This window comes from Pelobates fuscus, chromosome 3 (assembly GCF_036172605.1).
Source record: "Pelobates fuscus isolate aPelFus1 chromosome 3, aPelFus1.pri, whole genome shotgun sequence".
In the NCBI taxonomy this organism is placed as follows: Eukaryota; Metazoa; Chordata; class Amphibia; order Anura; family Pelobatidae; genus Pelobates; species Pelobates fuscus.
In genome coordinates this window covers 363,724,569-363,743,445 of record NC_086319.1, presented here as the reverse complement: position 1 = coordinate 363,743,445, position 18,877 = coordinate 363,724,569, and the positions used below count along the sequence as shown (strand labels likewise).

The window sequence follows — 18,877 nt, the reverse complement described above, 5'->3', positions numbered from 1 at the left end:
AATAAAAATATATTTTTTTAAATCCATGATAGGGCTGCTGTGGCAATTTACAAGGTCAGTGTAGGCAGCTATATCAGTATAGGCAAAGGTAACAAGTTTCAATGAATGAGGATTTGGAAACAGGGATGAGATAAACAACAAGAATATCTAAAAAGCTGAAAAGTACTTAGCTGCAGGCAATGAAGCTCTGCAACAATTAAACAACTGAATAGCATCAGATGTAATGTAGCGCTTTCTCTGGAAGTGATGAAACTTGCACATTGACTTGTGTTATTGTTGCAGTGGTACCAAGTGCAAACACAGGACATTACACAAAAACTAATAAAGGCGCAAACCCCCTCCCTATGAAGAATTCAAACCTGTCCCTCAAATAAATATAAGGCATTCCTGGTGCATTATACAATACCTACCTTGAGGAAGAACTACACTGTCAAGTTTATTCACTAAAGATCAATTCATGGCAAATTCAAAATAAGTTTCAAATTTAAGATTAAAATAGGTGATCTGGAAAAATTCTCTAGGTCAGCTAGATAGTGACAAGCTAAAATATGGATATAATTTTTAATTAAAGCCTCACTATAGTGTCAGGAAAACAAACTAATTTTCCTTACACTATATAACCCTTAGGTCCCCTCCACCCTCAGGGTCCCCCTCCCTTGGCGCTGAAAGGGTTAAAACCCCTTCAGTTACTTACTTTAATCCAGCACTGGGCTCCCTCAGCGCTGGTGACCTCTCCTCCCCCGCCGACGTCAGCTCCCGAGTGGAGCGTAATGCGCATGCGCGGCAAGAGCGGCATGCACATTCAATCAGTCCATAGGAAAGCATTTCTCAATGCTTTCCTATGGATGTTCTGCGTGCTCAATGCGATTTTCGAATCCAGCTTCGCAGAAGCGCCTCAAGAAGACAGCCACTAGAGGCTGGATTAACCCTGCAATGTAAACATAGCAGTTTCTGTGAAACTGCTATGTTTACATCTGAAGGGTTAAAACCTGGGGGACCTGGCACCCACACCACTTCATTGAGATGAAGTGGTCTGGGTGACTATAGTGTCCCGTTAATGAGGTAACAGCTTCCAGATCCAAGGAGAGAGCTGACTGTAATTTTGGGGTCAAGAATTATTTTTTTTCCCCTAGTTTGCTGCAAAATTGGAAGTGCTTCAGACCTGTTTTTTTTTTTTTTGCTTTATTTTGGATCAGCAGCAAAAACAGAACTTTAACAAATCTCTTTTCAGATGATGGATGGATGCCCAGTCAAAACATGTGGACCTGGCACATTATCCCACCACTCACTGTACCCTATATAATAATGGCATTGTGAGATAATACTGTCAGGCTATAAACTCTCTTTATTTTGTATTAACAGACAATGGAGCTGGACAGTGAGTGCAGTGTAGCAACACAGGGAGAAAACAAAACAAAACTCTATGTGAACACGTGGTTCCCATTCAGCCATGCTTTCCCCCGTAGCCATGGAAACGGTTGATTAACCGCAGCCGGACGTGACGTCAATAACCGAGCGCCCGGAAGCGGAAGTTCGCTAGTATTACCCGCTGGAGAGTGTGAGGTGGGTTTATAATGTCACTAATCCTCCTTTCTCCGTGTAAGTGTGTGTATCAGGGGGGAGGTGGGGGATATATGGCGGTCTGACTGCTTCATGCTGGGCTCTGGGTGTCCATGGCATGTGCAGGGTTAATGCAGGTCTGTAAACACATTTACCGCTAACATCGCCTTATTTACTAACCTCTAACGCCAGGCGAACCCGCCGTCTCAGGGGTTTCACACCTGGACGGCGAGCGTTCGGGATCATGCGGAAACCACGTGTATGTATGGACAAAACAAAACAAATGGTCCAACCCTGGGAGCTGGTTTGTATGCTCCCGCCTTCAATCCCACAGGAAATCCCTCATGGTGTTCGGGGAGGCTGTGACCAGGTACATGGCTGGCCTGGTATCCCCTCAGTAAATATCTGCAGAGATCCACAGAAAGAGCAGCCAGGGGCTTTTTTTTTTTTTTTTTAAGTTTGTGGGTTTTAGTTCATTACAGACACACCTGAAACGTTGTCGGTCTATAACTGATTTTTTTTTATTGCATTCCCTTGATATAATTTCATCCTAATTCCTCTACCTCCCTCCAGGTTTAAGTCCATCTCGTTTGAAAATATATACTATAGTTCAGTTGAACTTTGTTTTTTTAAGTATTATACCTGACTGTATTGTAACTCACAGTATCATGGTTATTTTCAACCATTTTTACAATTTGTTAATCTATGTAAAGTACTGCGGATAAGGGCCCTTAATATAACTTGGTAATTGTAAAGGGATATTCAAACCAGCAAAATAACTTCAGCTTAAAGGGGCACTATAGTCACCAGAACTACATCATCTTATTGTACTTGCTCTGGTGAGTAGAATCATTCCCTTCAGGCTTTTTGCAGTAAACATTGTCTTTTCAGAAAAAATGCAGTGTTTACATTAGTTTAGGGATGACTCCACTGGCCACATCTCAGTTGGCTACTAGAGGTGCTTCCTGGGGCAGTACTGCCATTCAGTGTCTCCACCCTCCGCATGCAGACACTGAGCTTTCCTTATAGACATGCATGCAGACACTGAGCTTTCCTTATAGACATGCATAGATGCAATGTATCTATGAGGATATGCTGATTGGCCAGGGCTGAGTTTGGCTTGAAGCAGTTTTGGTGTATAGATCATACCCCTTGCTCTCTCACTGCTGAATTCGCTCACATGGCTTTACCTCAACTAAATGCAACCCATACAGCCCCCCTAAACATCCTTTCAAGAGAGATCCTTTAAAAAAAATAAATGTAAGTCTTTAAAATAAATTCTAGACAAACATTTTTCAGAGGATCTTTAAAACAACATCTAGACACACACTGACACAGGTACAGAAAAGTTTATGTAGTTGAAATCCTTGCCATTGTGTATGCAACGATCATGATTGCTTCACGTATTCATAAGCAGAGCCCATCTAGCCCTAGAAAGCAAGAGCTCCTATATATGAGATTTCTGAACTTCCTTTATTACACAGTATGTTTAAATTCTTATCTTCTGCTCCTGTTAATAGTCTGCAGGAGCCTTGGGTGTAATTGACAGCTATAGTGTAGTTATGTTGATTCATCTGACTTTCTAACTATAGCCAAAATCTATCCAATTTGGGTTTGAATTTCTATTTTACTTCTAATTGTTACCGTTTTGTGTAGCATTGATTGAATTACATGATCTACCTGTTATTTTGACAAGCAGCACTTGTATTCCTGTTACTTCATAGTGGGTAACATCACATAAAGTATAATGCATTGCACATCCGAAACTGTGCAGTGTTTGGCTTCTAATTTCTGGCAGTAAATTGGTCTTAGTCACACTCTTGGACAGCATCTGCTATTTGAATCATCCACCTTTTTAGTTGAGATGGGGTAAACATATGTAATGTCATTTTTCTCTCCCCAGCTCCTCTTTGGGTACTGAATTTTGGACAGCCCAAAACATCAGATGCCACCATGCAGTGTAATTTCCACCAATCTCGGTTTGTCCTGCCGCTGATTTTAGTCTAGTTTTGAGTTATGGGGTCCAAAACACTTCTTGGTACTTTCTTTGTTGTGGGCTCTTGAAAGTATGCAGTTTCAAATAAGATGTCTGCTTTCTAAGTCTTGTGCACAATGTTTATTCCTACTTTTTAAAGCAAAAAAAATAGAAAATAGACCCAAGACACACCAGAGATCATAAAAAATATTTTATTAATACAACACCTAAGGTTAATATGACAAACGAGAGAGTGCAATAAACAGTGCGACAGGACAACTGTCCCATAACCACATGGTTAGAATAAAGTACTAAAGATTAAATGCATACACCCATAGCATTTTGGTTTACTGACCTAGAGCAGGATAAGCAGTAGTGGGGCTTTGGATTTATTTAGGAAATATCAGTTTTATTTAATACCGTAGGTCAGGACTTGACAAATTTGCTTTGAATCTGGGAGCCAGAGCCAGGATTTGTTTTAATAATAATAAAAAAAAAAATAATTAAATCAAAACTTTGTTTTCATCGGCAAAATACAATTCTTACAGGAATAAGAGATACTATAGTCTCTTAATGTAATGCTTCTGTTGTTTATAGTAGGGATCGACCGATTATCGGTTTTACCGATATTATCGGCTGATATTCTGTATTTTTGGCAATATCGGTATCGGCCAATAAAGATACCGATATTGCCGATAATACATACCATGACCGCCGGGCTCATTACAAGCCTGGGGGTACGGGGGATGTGCAGCAAACTCTTACTTACCTTTCCAGCAGCTCCCTTTAGCTCCCCTGTGTAAATCTTGCGACTCCCGCGGCCGCAGAGCGTTGCCACGGGTTACCATAGTAACGCTCCGCGCGGCACACAGGCCGCAAGATTTACACTGGGGAGCTGAAGGGAGCTGCTGGAAAGGTAACAGCTTGCTAGGCCCCCCACTGTACATTCCATGCCACCGGACCACCAGGGATTGACATATCCCCCCTCCCTGGCCAGGTAACAAGCAGGGAGGGGGGGACCCAAAAAATAAATACAACATATAAATATTAAAAATAAAATAAAATTAAAAAATGCCGCTCCTCCCCCCCCATTTTACACAAATTACATCCCTTCAGAAACACACACTCTGCATTGTACACACACTACACACACTCTGTATTATATATACACACACTACACACTCTGCATTATACACACACACACTCTGCATTATAAACACACACACATACTCACACTCTGCATTATAAACACACACTCTGCATTATATACACACGCATATACTCACACTCTGCATTATAAACACACACACCTCTATTCAATTTACACACACTACATTTAATATACATGCACTACCCAAACACACACTCTGCATTCACTATATATACACACTACACAAACACTCACTGCATTCACAATACACCCTGCATTCACCAGACAAACACACACATCTTCCCTGTCTAAACACACTACATCCACTACATGTGGCATGTATATTTTGTGCATTTACCTTTAGAAATAGTTTATTTTTTTGCAAATTGGTAAATGTACAGAATATCTGCAATTTATCGACTATCGGCCTGAAAGTTCACATATTATCTGCTCTAAAAAAATCATTTTTTTGTCAAACTCTGCCATAGGTGTCTCACCTGCTACTCCTAGCCCCCCTCTCCCTTTCATAGAATACCCCTTTGTCATAGTGTGTGTGTAATCTATGTGGTGCTATATAATGGAAAAAAATCGCTGTGGCTCAGGGAAGCGAACCGAAGCAGGAAGAAACCCGTTGTTCAGCAAGCTGAAGTGCTTTATGGATATGGAGTGGCAATTTAAACTTTGCCAGGTGATGTAGAGATATTCGTGTATCTCAGTGGTCTAATTGAGTACTGTGAGGTCTGCACCCCCGGCTGATGCAAAGCTCAGTAATGGTCCCAGCATACAGTGAGTCAGAGTACTGGGAGTATGTCAGAGCATGCTGGGAATATCTGGTAGCTGCGCTCTGACTCGCTAGACAGCGATGGTCCCGGAATAAGTGATTACGGAAGTCTGCACCCACTGGAGGTGCAGGGCTAATACTATCTGCCCCCGGCACCAGTCCTTCTCAGGGCAGCCCTAAAATAGTGTGGGGCGAGACACTGCCCAAAACTGGATGTCCTTGGCATAGGGCAATATCATTTCCACATCCCTACTTTTGTCAACTCTCTTGTGCATGTACACATTTTGAAATATGCTGGGGGGTAGGGGTACTGTGTGTGTGGGGGGGGGGGGGGGTAGGGGTACTGTGTGGGGGGGGTAGGGGTACTGTGTGGGGGGGGGTAGGGGTACTGTGTGGGGGGGGTAGGGGTACTGTGTGGGGGGGTAGGGGTACTGTGTGGGGGGGGGTAGGGGTACTGTGTGGGGGGGGTAGGGGTACTGTGTGGGGGGGGTAGGGGTACTGTGTTGGGGGGGGGTAGGGGTACTGTGTGGGGGGGGGGGTAGGGGTACTGTGTGGGGGGGGGTAGGGGTACTGTGTGGGGGGGGGGTAGGGGTACTGTGTGGGGGGGGGGGTAGGGGTACTGTGTGTGTGGGGGGTAGGGGTACTGTGTGTGGGGGGGTAGGGGTACTGTGTGGGGGGGGTAGGGGTACTGTGTGGGGGGGTAGGGTTACTGTGGGGGGGTAGGGTTACTGTGGGGGGGGGTAGGGTTACTGTGGGGGGGGGGGGTAGGGTTACTGTGGGGGGGTAGGGTTACTGTGGGGGGGGTAGGGTTACTGTGGGGGGGGGTAGGGTTACTGTGGGGGGGGTAGGGTTACTGTGGGGGGGGTAGGGTTACTGTGGGGGGGGGGGTAGGGTTACTGTGGGGGGGGGGGGTAGGGTTACTGTGGGGGGGGGTAGGGTTACTGTGGGGGGGTAGGGTTACTGTGGGGGGGGTAGGGTTACGTGGGGGGGGTAGGGTTACTGTGGGGGGGTAGGGTTACTGTGGGGGGGTAGGGTTACTGTGGGGGGGGGTAGGGGTACTGTGGGGGGGTAGGGGTACTGTGGGTGGGGGGTAGGGGTACTGTGGGTGGGGGGTAGGGGTACTGTGTGGGGGGTAGGGGTACTGTGTGGGGGGTAGGGGTACTGTGTGGGGGGGAAGGGGTACTGCTGGGGGGGGTAGGGGTACTGCTGGGGAGGGTAGGGGTACTGCTGGGGGGGGTAGGGGTACTGCTGGGGGGGGTAGGGGTACTGCTGGGGGGGTAGGGGTACTGCTGGGGGGGGATATGGGTACTGCTGGGGGGGGTAAGGGTACTGCTGGGGGGGGTAAGGGTACTGCTGGGGGGGGGGGAATAAGGGTACTGCTGGGGGGGGGGGATAAGGGTACTGCTGGGGGGGGATAAGGGTACTGCTGGGGGGGGATAAGGGTACTGCTGGGGGGGGATAAGGGTACTGCTGGGGGGGGGATAAGGGTACTGCTGGGGGGGGGATAAGGGTACTGCTGGGGGGGGGATAAGGGTACTGCTGGGGGGGGATAAGGGTACTGCTGGGGGGGGGATAAGGGTACTGCTGGGGGGGGGATAAGGGTACTGCTGGGGGGGGGATAAGGGTACTGCTGGGGGGGGGATAAGGGTACTGCCTGGGGGCGGATAAGGGTACGCCTGGGGGGGTTATAAGGGTACTGCTGGGGGGGGGATAAGGGTACTGCTGGGGGGGGGATAAGGGTACTGCTGGGGGGGGGATAAGGGTACTGCTGGGGGGGGGATAAGGGTACTGCTGGGGGGGAAGGGGTGTTTGGGGGGCTGTGCTGTGTCATCCCTGGTGGTCCGGTGGTGGTAAGCACTGCAGGGGGAGGGATCTGTGAATCAGCTCCCCTGTCGTCCCGCGCAATGCTGTGTGGAGCGTTGCCATGGTAACGCTCCACACAGCATCGCGCGGGAGCTGATTCACAGATGCCTCCCGACCCGGAAGCAGAGTAGGCGCCTGCCGTTTCGGGCAGGCAGGTGCCTACTCTGTATTGATGGTGAACCTATGGCCGCGTGCCCACAGAGAGGGCACGGCGTGCCACAGGTTCGCCATCACTGGTCTAGACTGTAAACTCGTTTGAGCAGGGTACTCTTCATCATATTGTTCCTGTAAGTTTTTCTAATTGTTTAATTTATTGTTAAATCTCCCCCTCCAATAATATTGTAAGGAATTTGTTGGCGCTATCTAATGCCAATAATAATAAATTAGTGAAACAGACATCAACTATGCATTACTCTGGAAGAGAAGCCTGTTCCCATCAGATACCAACACCCAATGGGAAGTGAAGGTGGCAGAAGTTTCTTGAACACCTGCCCATTGCCACATTCTACAAAAAACAGCTTGTTCGTAATACAAAGTAATAGTATATGTTCTGCTTGTATTGGTGTTTCAGTGACATGCTAAACTAGGGTAAATGTGAGGTGTTTTTTTTAATTTCTATAAGTTAACTTCTAACTCCTTAATTCATTAAGTAGGAATAGAGATGTCCTGAACTGTTCGCCAGCGAACATAGCTTGTTCGCGGTCGCCGCGGCGGGTGAACATATGCGATGTTCGATGAACGAAAAAATAGATAGTGTAGCGCTTCTATGAATGTAAAATAAAAAGTGGTAGTTACCTAAAAGGTATATGGTTGTCTACACCCAAATACAAACGTATGAATGTAATGGATCGAATGGGGTCAGGTTCTGTAACAATGTAAAAGATATCCACATAGTGTAAAATCCTACTAACATAAAAACAATTTAAAAGTAGACGTAGGAACACTCACAAACATAGAGCTATAAACCTAGCTCTGGTGTGGATGGCTTCGGGTCCGTTTAGGCGACCCACCCCTATATGGAAATTCTGTGTGTGGTCCTAAAAGAATGGGAACAAAAGGAGACCGCAATAGGGTAGCACAGTATGTATCCAAATATGATGAAGAGGTATGTAAGAATTATACTTACAAACCTAGAGCCCCCATGGCTCTGCAGTCTTGTAGTGTGTAGTAAGGGACTACACTCCCTAAGATGCAAGACGTCACCGGTCACCAGGGTAGAAGATAGAAATGCTTTTATTCGATACACTTTAAATAAATAAAACAATAAAAACGGAGCAGTGTCCACAATGAAATCCCAGGACGCGTTTCACTACAGCGTGTAGTTTCCTCAGCTGGGTTGAAGAACGAATGTATCCTCCTGGTTTGCCGGTCTGTGTTTAAATACCTTCTTTGATGGACGAATGAGGATTGGGTGTGCTTCATGCCTCTACGTATTACCACTACCAGGTAAAACGTATGAGGTGCAAGCCTCTAACCTCTGACATCGTGTGCGGGTCAAGCCTCCTTCCTATGAGTATGATGTCACGGGAGTCTTTAGTGGGGAAGTCCGTAAAAAAGTATAAATACTGATCTCTATAAAATCTGTAAGATCTGTCTCTGCCCATTCAGAGACTCATCATGTCCAATAAATGATGTTGTAATAAACCAAATGGAACAAAGGAAGAAAAGGAAACATGTATTATTAACTGGAAAAACTGTTTGTGTATATAATTCAAGGGCACAGAAAAAAATATATATAGTTGGATTGTTCACATTATAGTCTCCTTTCTAGAGGTACATGATGTACAAAAAAACTGAATGTACCACAGAATACATAATGCTTGAAACATAACGAAAGAGAATGTTTAGTCCCCTAAAAAGAGGGGGATAGTTGCTAAATTGTCAGTACTAAGTCTTCTTGAATAAAGGATCTATACAGAATAATGCTAGTAATAATGTAAGCATAGCTTGTACATAAATAGTAAATAGTGGCATGATAATGTATAATAAATAGTAACGTGATACATATATGAATAAAGCAAATGTATATTGAAGTACTAATAGAAATATATATGTGTGCGAGGGAACCGCAAGTAACTGAATTGTTGTAGAAATACATAGCAGCAAAATGGTCCGTAATGGTAACATAATACATATGCAGATAAGGGAAAACTTCTACAAATCCAAACATGGATGTGTGTGTACAAGGAGACGGCAAATAACGAGATTATTATAGAAATGCCTAGCAGCAAAAAGGTCCGTAAAAATGACATAATAAATATACAGATAAGTAAAAAACTTCTACAAATCCAAACATGGATGTGCATGGCAACGGCAAATAACAAATTTATATTAAAATGTAACAGTATTTAGATTAATGGAGAAACTCCAATTGAGATAAAAAAATATATGCATAAAAAGTTATTTTTTTATGTATATATTTTTTTATCTCAATTGGAGTTTCTCCTTTTATCTAAATACTGTTACATTTTAATATAAATTTGTTATTTGCCGTTGCCATGCACATCCATGTTTGGATTTGTAGAAGTTTTTTACTTTTTTTGTTCTATATATTAGCGCTTGGTACCTGTTCCCTTTTTTTGTACTATATGCGATGTTCGGTCCGCCCCTATTCGTCATGGAGGTGGGAGGGTCTGCTGCTGATTGGCTGGAATGTGTCTGCTGACTGAGGTACAGGGTCAAAGTTTACTCAATGATGACGAATAGGGGGCGGACCAAACATCGCATATGTTCGCCCGCCGCGGCGACCGCGAACAAGCTATGTTCGCCGGCGAACCGTTCGGGACATCTCTCAGTAGGACGTTTCAGTTGAATTCACATCCTATTGTAGTACGTGGCTATTTTCCTTGAATATTTGCTTTGCTAACAGACAATACAAGCAAAGGAGATCATTTGGCATATTTCACCGAAATATCCTGCAGTGTGGTCATTCTCCTACATCTTCTGAAATTGCCATTTGCACTGTCAGAGTTCATGATTCCATCTCCTTGTCAATTCATTTGTAAGTGTTGTGAGAAACCATACTTCATTTATTTATTTTGCATCATATAGTCTTATTTTTAATCTCGCAGAAGCTTTTTCAAGCCAGTCATTGAACTAGTAACCCAATATCTAATATTTTCAATTGGGTGAGGCACATATTATGTGTGTCTTAGTCTCCCCTAGTGAAAATTTCCTGCTGGAATCTATAAATGAAAGTCAGTTTTGCTGTGCACAGCGACCTACTCTTCATTATTATTGGCATTTATACAGCGCCAACAAATTCCGTAGTTCCTTACAATATTATAGGAGGGGGAGAATTAACAATAAATGAGACAATTTCTAAAACTTACCGGAACAATAAGATGAAGAGGACCCTGCTCAAAGGAGCTTAAAGACTATAGGGGTGGGGTATAAAGCACAATAGGACAGGAAATGGCAATCAAAGGTGGGAGTGAGGCAGAGCTGGAGGAGAGAGAGTAGATTGCTGCGATTTAGGAAAGAGCCAGGGACAGGTATGTGAAGTAGCTGTTACTCTGGGAGGCCATAAGCTTTCCTGAAGAGATGGGTTATAAGGCACTTTTTAAACACCTTTTAACACTGTGAATTCAGTTTGTTCTTGGATATTGAGAACAGCTTTTCTATTTAAAAATGTGTATAATATCCAGGTTTGTTGGTTATGGGCTTGAAATTTGACTATCTAAATATTCTACTAGTGTCCGATTCCAGAATGCTAAAGAGCAATGGTTACTTTTGGCATTTATACTATTGCATTATTTTTATTAAATTTGAAGTATTTGGCAAATTACATCAAAATTCAGTTCAGACAAAGCAACACGAGGGCAAACTATGCAAATGTAGAATCGAAATAGAAACACTGAGGTTTATGCTGCATTTTCTACATTATTTATGCTTTGCACGGGCAAAGAAACATATTGGCACAAACCGAAAATGCTACAAAATTTTAGCATGAAAATCGTTATAGCACATCTTATAAATCACCCCCGTACTGTGATTACTAGTGGCAAAGTATTAAGTCTGTAACAATAATTGGAAGCTAAGATGGAGATCCCCAGTTGCAGCATAGAGCGGTATGGATATCTATATTTTATCTTTCACATCTCCACATATGCAAATGTATTTGAGTATTTGACGGGCTCCATACCACATGTGAACTGGGTTTAAATACCACTAATGGCTTAGTGATCACTGCGGTTTGTGACGGTATTGGTATTTTTGGGTACCTCACTAATGAGGCATCACAGAATTAATTGTATGGTGATCTCACAAAGCAGGTGATCGTATGAACAGCCATGTATGAAACATTTCCACAATTTGCATTTTGAGTTATTTCTTTAGTTGCACTAGTTGTGTAGAAGTTGTTGGTTTTTAAGCAAAACTATTTTTCACCCCCCCATTTAGAATAGTTTTAAGATGGCATAAATAGTCTAAAAAATCCTGGGAAGTTACAATTTGCATTCAAGGTTCTATAGAACAGATGCTTAAACTAGGATGAACATGTACTATTCCAGTATACAATACCTTCCTTTACTATATTAAAGCTTAGAGTCTGGTGGGAATTTATAGTCTGGTTAGTATGTAATTAGAATACTATTGTAATGCTGGGGCTGTCTGTGTTTTTTTCTTTCTGTATCAATCTACTATTGCATATTTGTATAGTAAATAAGTTTTTATACGTACATGCTGCTAAAGTGTAATTTGCAGAAGCCCTTTTTTTTTTCTTTTTTTTTCAGCTGTATCAGTTGGTAATGAAATATGGCTGCTGATTGGCTTGGGAGCATCGTATCCATTAACTGTGGAAACACCTTGGGGGTGTATCAAGGCCGCGTGTCTGCTGTTGATCAACTTAATCAAACCATCTCTCTCACCCAGCCTTTCCACAATGGCGTCAAGTGCTTGGTGCCAGAGGTCACTTTCAGGTTAGTGTATTATGCTGCATTCAACCTGCCCACAATTATTGGGATTTTCCACGAAGACCTGTTATGCAAATCATGTGGATCTAATATGGACTGCTGTCCGTTTCCGGTGCAGTCCATAGTGGTTTTGTCTTTTTTGTTTTTTGTGAGTTTGTGTCAAATTTTTTTGACGTGCACATTTGTAATCTTCAATAAAATGTATTTTGTTAATTGGCTCAGACATTTATTTGAAATATGGCTTTATAGCCAAATTCTGTTCATAGACTAATATTGCAGTTTTCAATGCCATGTTATCTATCCTTTGCATATAACTTAATTCTTCACTATAGTATTTAACATACTGCACAATTATCTGTATATATTTCTGTTTTATTTTGTATGTACATTACATTGGAGAATATAAAGGATAATTGTCTTTGAATCACAGGTAATTTACTGTGCTCTCACATAATATACAGCGCTGCACTCTTAAAGACAGAAGACCTTAGGGGTGGCAACACCCATTAGACCTGAAGTATTTTCTGTTTCGTGGAGATTATCTAAATAGTCTCTCAGTCTGGTTCAGTAGGAAGTGTCTCTGTCTCAAAAACCAAAAAAGTCTGTGAAGTCTGTGGATAGTTAATACAATGTTAAACAAAAATCTGCACACCAGGTAAGCCATAAGACTTGCTTTTCCCACAGACTTCAGGTGGAAGGGGTTTTCAATCACCGTTCTCCCCTCCCCCCCACCATAACCAGAATTTTTAATGACAAGCTTTTGGGAGAACCTCTCTTTCTCAAGTATGAAGCATTTCTGAGCAAGATGACACATATAATTCAAAATTGAGTTGTGATACGCATATACATATAAAGGTGTACCGTCTTCTGCACTCTCTGCTTGTTTTTTTTTTTTTTTTCTCTCCCTCTCCCCCTCACTCTGATCTTCAGAAAGATGTTTATGCAAGAATGTTGTCTATTTTCTATTAAACCGGTGTCTTATCTCCACTCATGTCGCTTTAACCCATGTATCACAACTCAACTTTGAATTCTATTGGCTTCAGACTTGAGAAAGGGAGGTTCTCCCGAAAGCTTGTCATTAAAAATTCTGTTGGTCCAATAAATAAGATATTACAAGATATGAATTTTCTGTTTTTTTTTTTTTTTTTTTACATCTACATCATTGGACTAATAAGGCTACAATCTCTACTTGAACACTTTATGTATAATAATAATTTCCAAGATGGCCAGCACTTAGAGCACTTGCTTTCTGTTAAAATTGTTTTTTTTTTTTTTTTAAACATATTGACTGCAATAAAAGCTAAGTTTTAACAGAAACAAGTCCTCTGAGTGCTGACCATTCTTGTAAGTTTGTGTGGAATTACTGCATGTTACAGCACCAGGCATACAATATCAGTATTTCCATGAGTGCAGACTTCTTTCGGAGATATATATTCAAAATTATTCAACCCCATTGAAAATCAGGTTTCTCAAAATTTTGACTTTCAGCTGTTTACAATGAACAAATCAAACAAAAGCAAATGAAATAGCTCAACATAATCAATGCTTCAAGTGGTTTCCACAAATTCAACTGAAAATGCAACTTAAAATGACTTCATGGCAAACATTTTTAGTACTTAGTAGTGCACCCGTTTGCTGTTATGACCTGCTGCAAACGAGATGCAGAATTCCTTAGGAATTTTGGCTCATTGTCCATGAGCAATGGCCTCCAGTTCAGTACTCTTTTTTTTTTTAATTTCTTTATTTTTGTTCCAGCATCCGTAACGGCATCAAAAAATACAGTAGATGGCCCACGCAGGGGCCTTTTATATACATGTTATACAGTGTTTTAACAAGATGTATATCGTGCCATTACACATGAATATAAAGGATTATGCCGCTCGGCGCTGGTTTTCAGTAATCCGGGCGTTGGTAGCCCAAGTATCAAATTTAAACATAGAATAAAAGAAAAAATAAAACTAGATGACTATTGACATGGTTATGGAAGTTCAGTACTACATTTCACATCACATTTACCAGTTAACTTTATGTGGGTCTGGGATTCTGTTGGTGGGCGCGGAGTTTCTGTGTTTACGAGGTAGTTCTCGTTACACTAACACAGTTGCCTTTCGCCTTTTGCGTCTTAGTGTCTTATTCTACCCAGTTGAGGCTGTCTTGCCGGTCTGGTATGTCAAGCCAGCTGAGGTACTGAGCGGTCGTTCCGGAAGGGGGTAGGATAGGGTAGGGTGAGAGTTACGGTTGAGGGAGGGGGGGGGGGTGGTTATAGGAGGTGGAGGTATTTTGCCCGTTGGGGCGCCCGGCAGGCGGAAGCACGCCAAGCCGCAGCTCGCGATTCTCAGTTATTTTGGAATTATTCATTGGTGTAAATTTCCCATGGTTGCCAGATTTTTTGGAATGATTTTTCCGTATGTCTTATTTGGGCAGTCAGTTTGTCCATCAGATAAGTATCTTTGATTTTAACTATCACGTCATTGTCAGTGGGGACCGTGGGCTGCAGCCACTTTTGTGCCAGTGCCCTTCTAGCCGCCAGTGTAAGTTTGTTTAGTAGTTGTTGTTCTTTTTTAGAAAGGCAGTCATTTGGTCTGGATAGGAGAATCGCCCAGGGATCTAGGTCTATGTGTCGTATGAGGACCTCTTGGAGTAGTGATTGGATTCTTTCCCAAAATTTAGTCACCTCAGGGCATTCCCACCACATGTGGATGAAGGTGCCCTTGCCGCCGCATCCCTTCCAACATGTGTCTGTCGTTGTTTTCCCCATCTTATAGAGTTGAGCAGGTGTGGTGTACCACCTCATGAGCATCTTATAGGCTTGCTCCTGATGTAGCACACATATCGATGTCTTCGCTGTTGCTTCCCATATGTCTACCCAGTCCTCTCCTTCTATTGCTCCCCCTAAGTCTGTTTCCCACTGGCGTATGTAATTTGGGTCTGCGGCTCCCCTGTCTGGGGCACTGAGCTGAGCATAAATTGTTGTAATCATCCCTTTTTGGATTGTTTCGGCGTCGCATAGCCGTTCATAAAATGTCATAGGGGTCTGGGCTGCTTTCTTTATGTTCGGGAGTTTGGCAAAGTCACTCAACTGCATGTGGCGGAAGACGTCCTTGGTCGTTAGGGGTGCAGTAGTTTGTAGGGTTTCAAAGGATTTGAAGGAGTCCCCTATGTACATGTGTTTATATCTTTGCATTCCTGTGCTTTCTATCCCCCTGAAGTCTCGAGCGCTCAGCCCGGGCCCAAACGCTTTGTTCCGTAGGTACGGAGTCAGCGGTGAGGGTGTATGTTTCAGGGCGAATTTAGTGGCTGTCAAGTCCCAGATCCTAACGGAGTTGAGGATCGCTGGGCAAGATGTTTGTAATGATGGTCGGTCCTGTTTAGGCACCCAAATCCAAAATTGAGGGAGGTCAGTGTGCATTAGTTTTGTCTCGAGGTCGACCCATCTATGTGCGCCCTCCGGTGTATGCCATGCTACTATCTGGGCCAGTTGGGCTGCGAGGTAATAATGATAGAGGTTCGGGAGTCCCAGTCCTCCCTTCGCTTTAGGTCGGTATAAAGTCTGTCGAGCTATCCTGTGTCTTTTTTGTGCCCAGATGAAGTTGTCTATGTGTGTTTGTAGTGTTTGTAGGTTTTGTTTTGTGACTTTAGTTGGAAGGGCTTGAAATAGAAACAAGATACGTGGGAGCAGCGTCATTTTGACTGCATGCATCCTACCAATCCACGATATGGGCCTCTCATGCCATTTTTCTAGGTCCCTACAGAGCGCCTGGATGGTGGGCGTGTAATTGGCGCTGAATAGCTTCTCTGGGTCTGCCGTGAGTTTTACCCCAAGGTATTTGAAATCTGATCGTGTAAGTTTGAGGGGGTAGGTGTTTTTTATGTTGTCCATCCCTGCCTTGTCCATTTCTATTGGCATGGCTACCGTTTTGTCTAGATTGATTTTGTAGCCTGAGACGTTGCCATATTCTTCCAGTATTGTCACCAGTCGGGGCAGGGATTGAGCGGGTTTGGTTAGTGTGACCAGGACGTCATCTGCATATGCAGAGACTTTGAACTCTTCACCTCCTACCTGTACACCCGAGATGTTCTCGTCCTCTCTTATCCTCTGCAGGAGAGGCTCTAACGAGAGGACGAAGAGTAGGGGGGAGAGGGGGCAGCCCTGTCTTGTGCCGTTGGTTGTCGTGAACGGGGTCGGGATCGCACCCGGCACTTTGGTCTGCGCCCTCGGTTGGGCATAAAGGGCTTTGATTCCCCTTATAAAGGCTTCTGGCATCTGTAGTCGTTCGAGTAGTGTAAATAGATAGTGCCATTGCACTCTGTCGAACGCCTTCTCCGCGTCCAGGGAAAGGATCAGAGAAGGCGTTCGAGATCTCACCGCCCACCATATGATGTCTGCCCCCCTCCTGGTGTTTTCGTACAATTGTCTTGTTGGTACAAAACCGACCTGGTCCGGGTGGACTAGCATGCCCAGGAGTTGGTTAAGTCTTGTGGCTAAAATTTTCGCGAAAATCTTAACGTCAAAGTTAATCAGGGAAATGGGTCTGTAGTTGGAGGGTTCAGTTGGGTCTCTCCCTGGTTTAGGTATAAGCGCTATGTCAGCCGTGAGCATATCTGAATTGGGGCACCCACCCTCCATCCACTCTGCGTACATTTTCACTAGGCTGGGCGTCAATACGTCGTCCCTAAAGACCTTATAGTATGAGCCGTCAAAGCCGTCTGGTCCCGGGGCCTTGTTGCCCTTAAGGTCTGTGATCGCCTTATTGATTTCCTCCTCGTCTATTGGATTCCCTAAGGTGTTTAGAGCTTCCGGGGCCAGTCTCGGCATGTTTGTCCTCGCTACGTAGTCTGCTACTTCTATTGTGTGGTCCGTATTGTCGCTGTTGAGTGTTGGGGAATGGTTGTAAATGTTTGCAAAGAATTCTGTGAATATCTGATTAATCTCCGTTGGGTGTTGGGTTATTTGGCCCTGCTTATTTTTAATGGCCGAAATGGTATGGTAGTTGGGTTTGGGGTTCAGTGCCCTAGCTAGCAAGGTGTCCATCTTATTGGAGCGTTCGTAGTAGAAGCGTTTTTTGCGAACCAAGTCTTTCCCCAGATCCTCTACTGCTATTGACCTAATTTTGTGTCGGAGTTCCCTGAGGTCTTGTAGTCCCTGAGATGTGGGATCATGTTTGTGTTTGGCTTCTGCCCCCCTCAGCGCCTTTTGGAGCCCGAAGAGGGTTTCAGCTCTCTGTTTCTTCCTGCGGGTAGCTATTTTTATGAGGGTACCTCTCAGTACCGCCTTATGTGCGGCCCATATCGTGGATTGGGTCAGTTCTGGGTGGTCGTTCTCTCTAAAGTATGTCAGGATTTCGTCCCGAAGGAGTGTCTCTGTCTCTGGGTCTTTTAATAGTGTGTTGTTAAGTCGCCATTTCCAGGGTGGTTTAGGTCCTGGAATCCTGAGGGTCAGTTCTATGTCGGCATGGTCCGACCATGTGATAAGGTTAATGCGTGCAGTCTGCACCCATGGGATCCCGGTTTGGTTCACCAGGAACATGTCAATGCGAGAATATGTGGAGTGTGCGGCCGAGAAGAACGTGTAATCTTTTACACCTGGATTCCGCAGCCTCCAGGGGTCAAATAGTGTTGCCTGCTGTATAAATTGTGTTAAGAGTTTGTCCTGTCCCCTCGTGCTTTGCGCCCTCTGTCCTCCAGTAGGGGTGCTACGGTCCACTGTTGGGCAGTGAGTGGCGTTCATGTCGCCCCCTAGGATTATGATACCATGCGATAGGGCCTGAATTAGAGCGTGTATTTGGTCCCAGAAACCTGGGTCCGGTTGGTTGGGTGCATAAATATTAATGAGGTGGTATGTGGTAGCATGTATTGTCCCTGAGACGATGATATATCTTCCCGATGTGTCCGCGCTTGTCGACTGTACTATAAAGGGGCAATTTTTGTGCAGGAGGATTTCTACCCCGTTCTTTTTAACTAGGGCCCTGGAGGAATATACCCTGGTGTATATGTGGTCCTTCAACTGGATCCGGGCTGAGCGCAGGAGGTGTGATTCTTGTACGAAAGCTACGTCCGTTTTTTGTCGTTTCAGTTCCCTCATTAGCAAGCGTCTTTTGGTCGATGTATTTAACCCGTTTACGTTAAGGGAGGTGAATTTTAGCGTCGTCATGTTGTGGAGCCTTTGAGGTTACCTTGTATCGTTAGTGCTGCAAGACTATGCTCCGCCCGCCGAGCGCCCCCCCGAGCCCTGCTGTTCCCCGGGTATTACCCGTTGGGTCCACCAGACTCGAGCCCGGTAGGGGGTCGGGCCGGAAAGGGGGATGGGGGGTGGAAAGGTGAAAGGATGGGGGGGGGGGGAGTAGGGGAAGGTAGCTTGAGGAGGGAGGGGGGAGGTAGTTGGTGAAAACTACTGTTTCCGGGAAAGTACCCCGGTCTTATCAAATAGTGCCGGGTGTCTCGGGGGGTGACTACCCGCCCCGCGGTACCTTGTGTTAGCGCGGAGGGGGCAATCAATCGCCGAGCACCCCGGTGTCGGTCCATATAGTACTATTATTCGTCACCCATTCCTTGGTCACACCTGCGTACGTGAGTCAGGTCGTCCATGTGTTTCCCGTCACGTGTAACATTTATAAACAACATTATATGCAACAGTT

General features: G+C 44.3%; 1 protein-coding gene across 2 annotated transcripts in view; it reads left to right on the top strand.

Moving 5' to 3' along the window:
* The first annotated feature begins 1,494 nt into the window (after positions 1-1,494).
* The window catches only part of EDC3 (enhancer of mRNA decapping 3), a 40,893-nt gene continuing 23,510 nt past the window's right edge, over positions 1,495-18,877 (top strand). For both annotated transcript variants that reach the window (XM_063449307.1, XM_063449305.1), the window contains exons 1-2: positions 1,495-1,563; positions 12,063-12,248. In XM_063449307.1, coding sequence (XP_063305377.1) covers positions 12,085-12,248 — 164 coding nt within the window. In that variant the 5' untranslated portion in view covers positions 1,495-1,563; positions 12,063-12,084. The remainder of the gene's footprint in view (positions 1,564-12,062; positions 12,249-18,877) is intronic.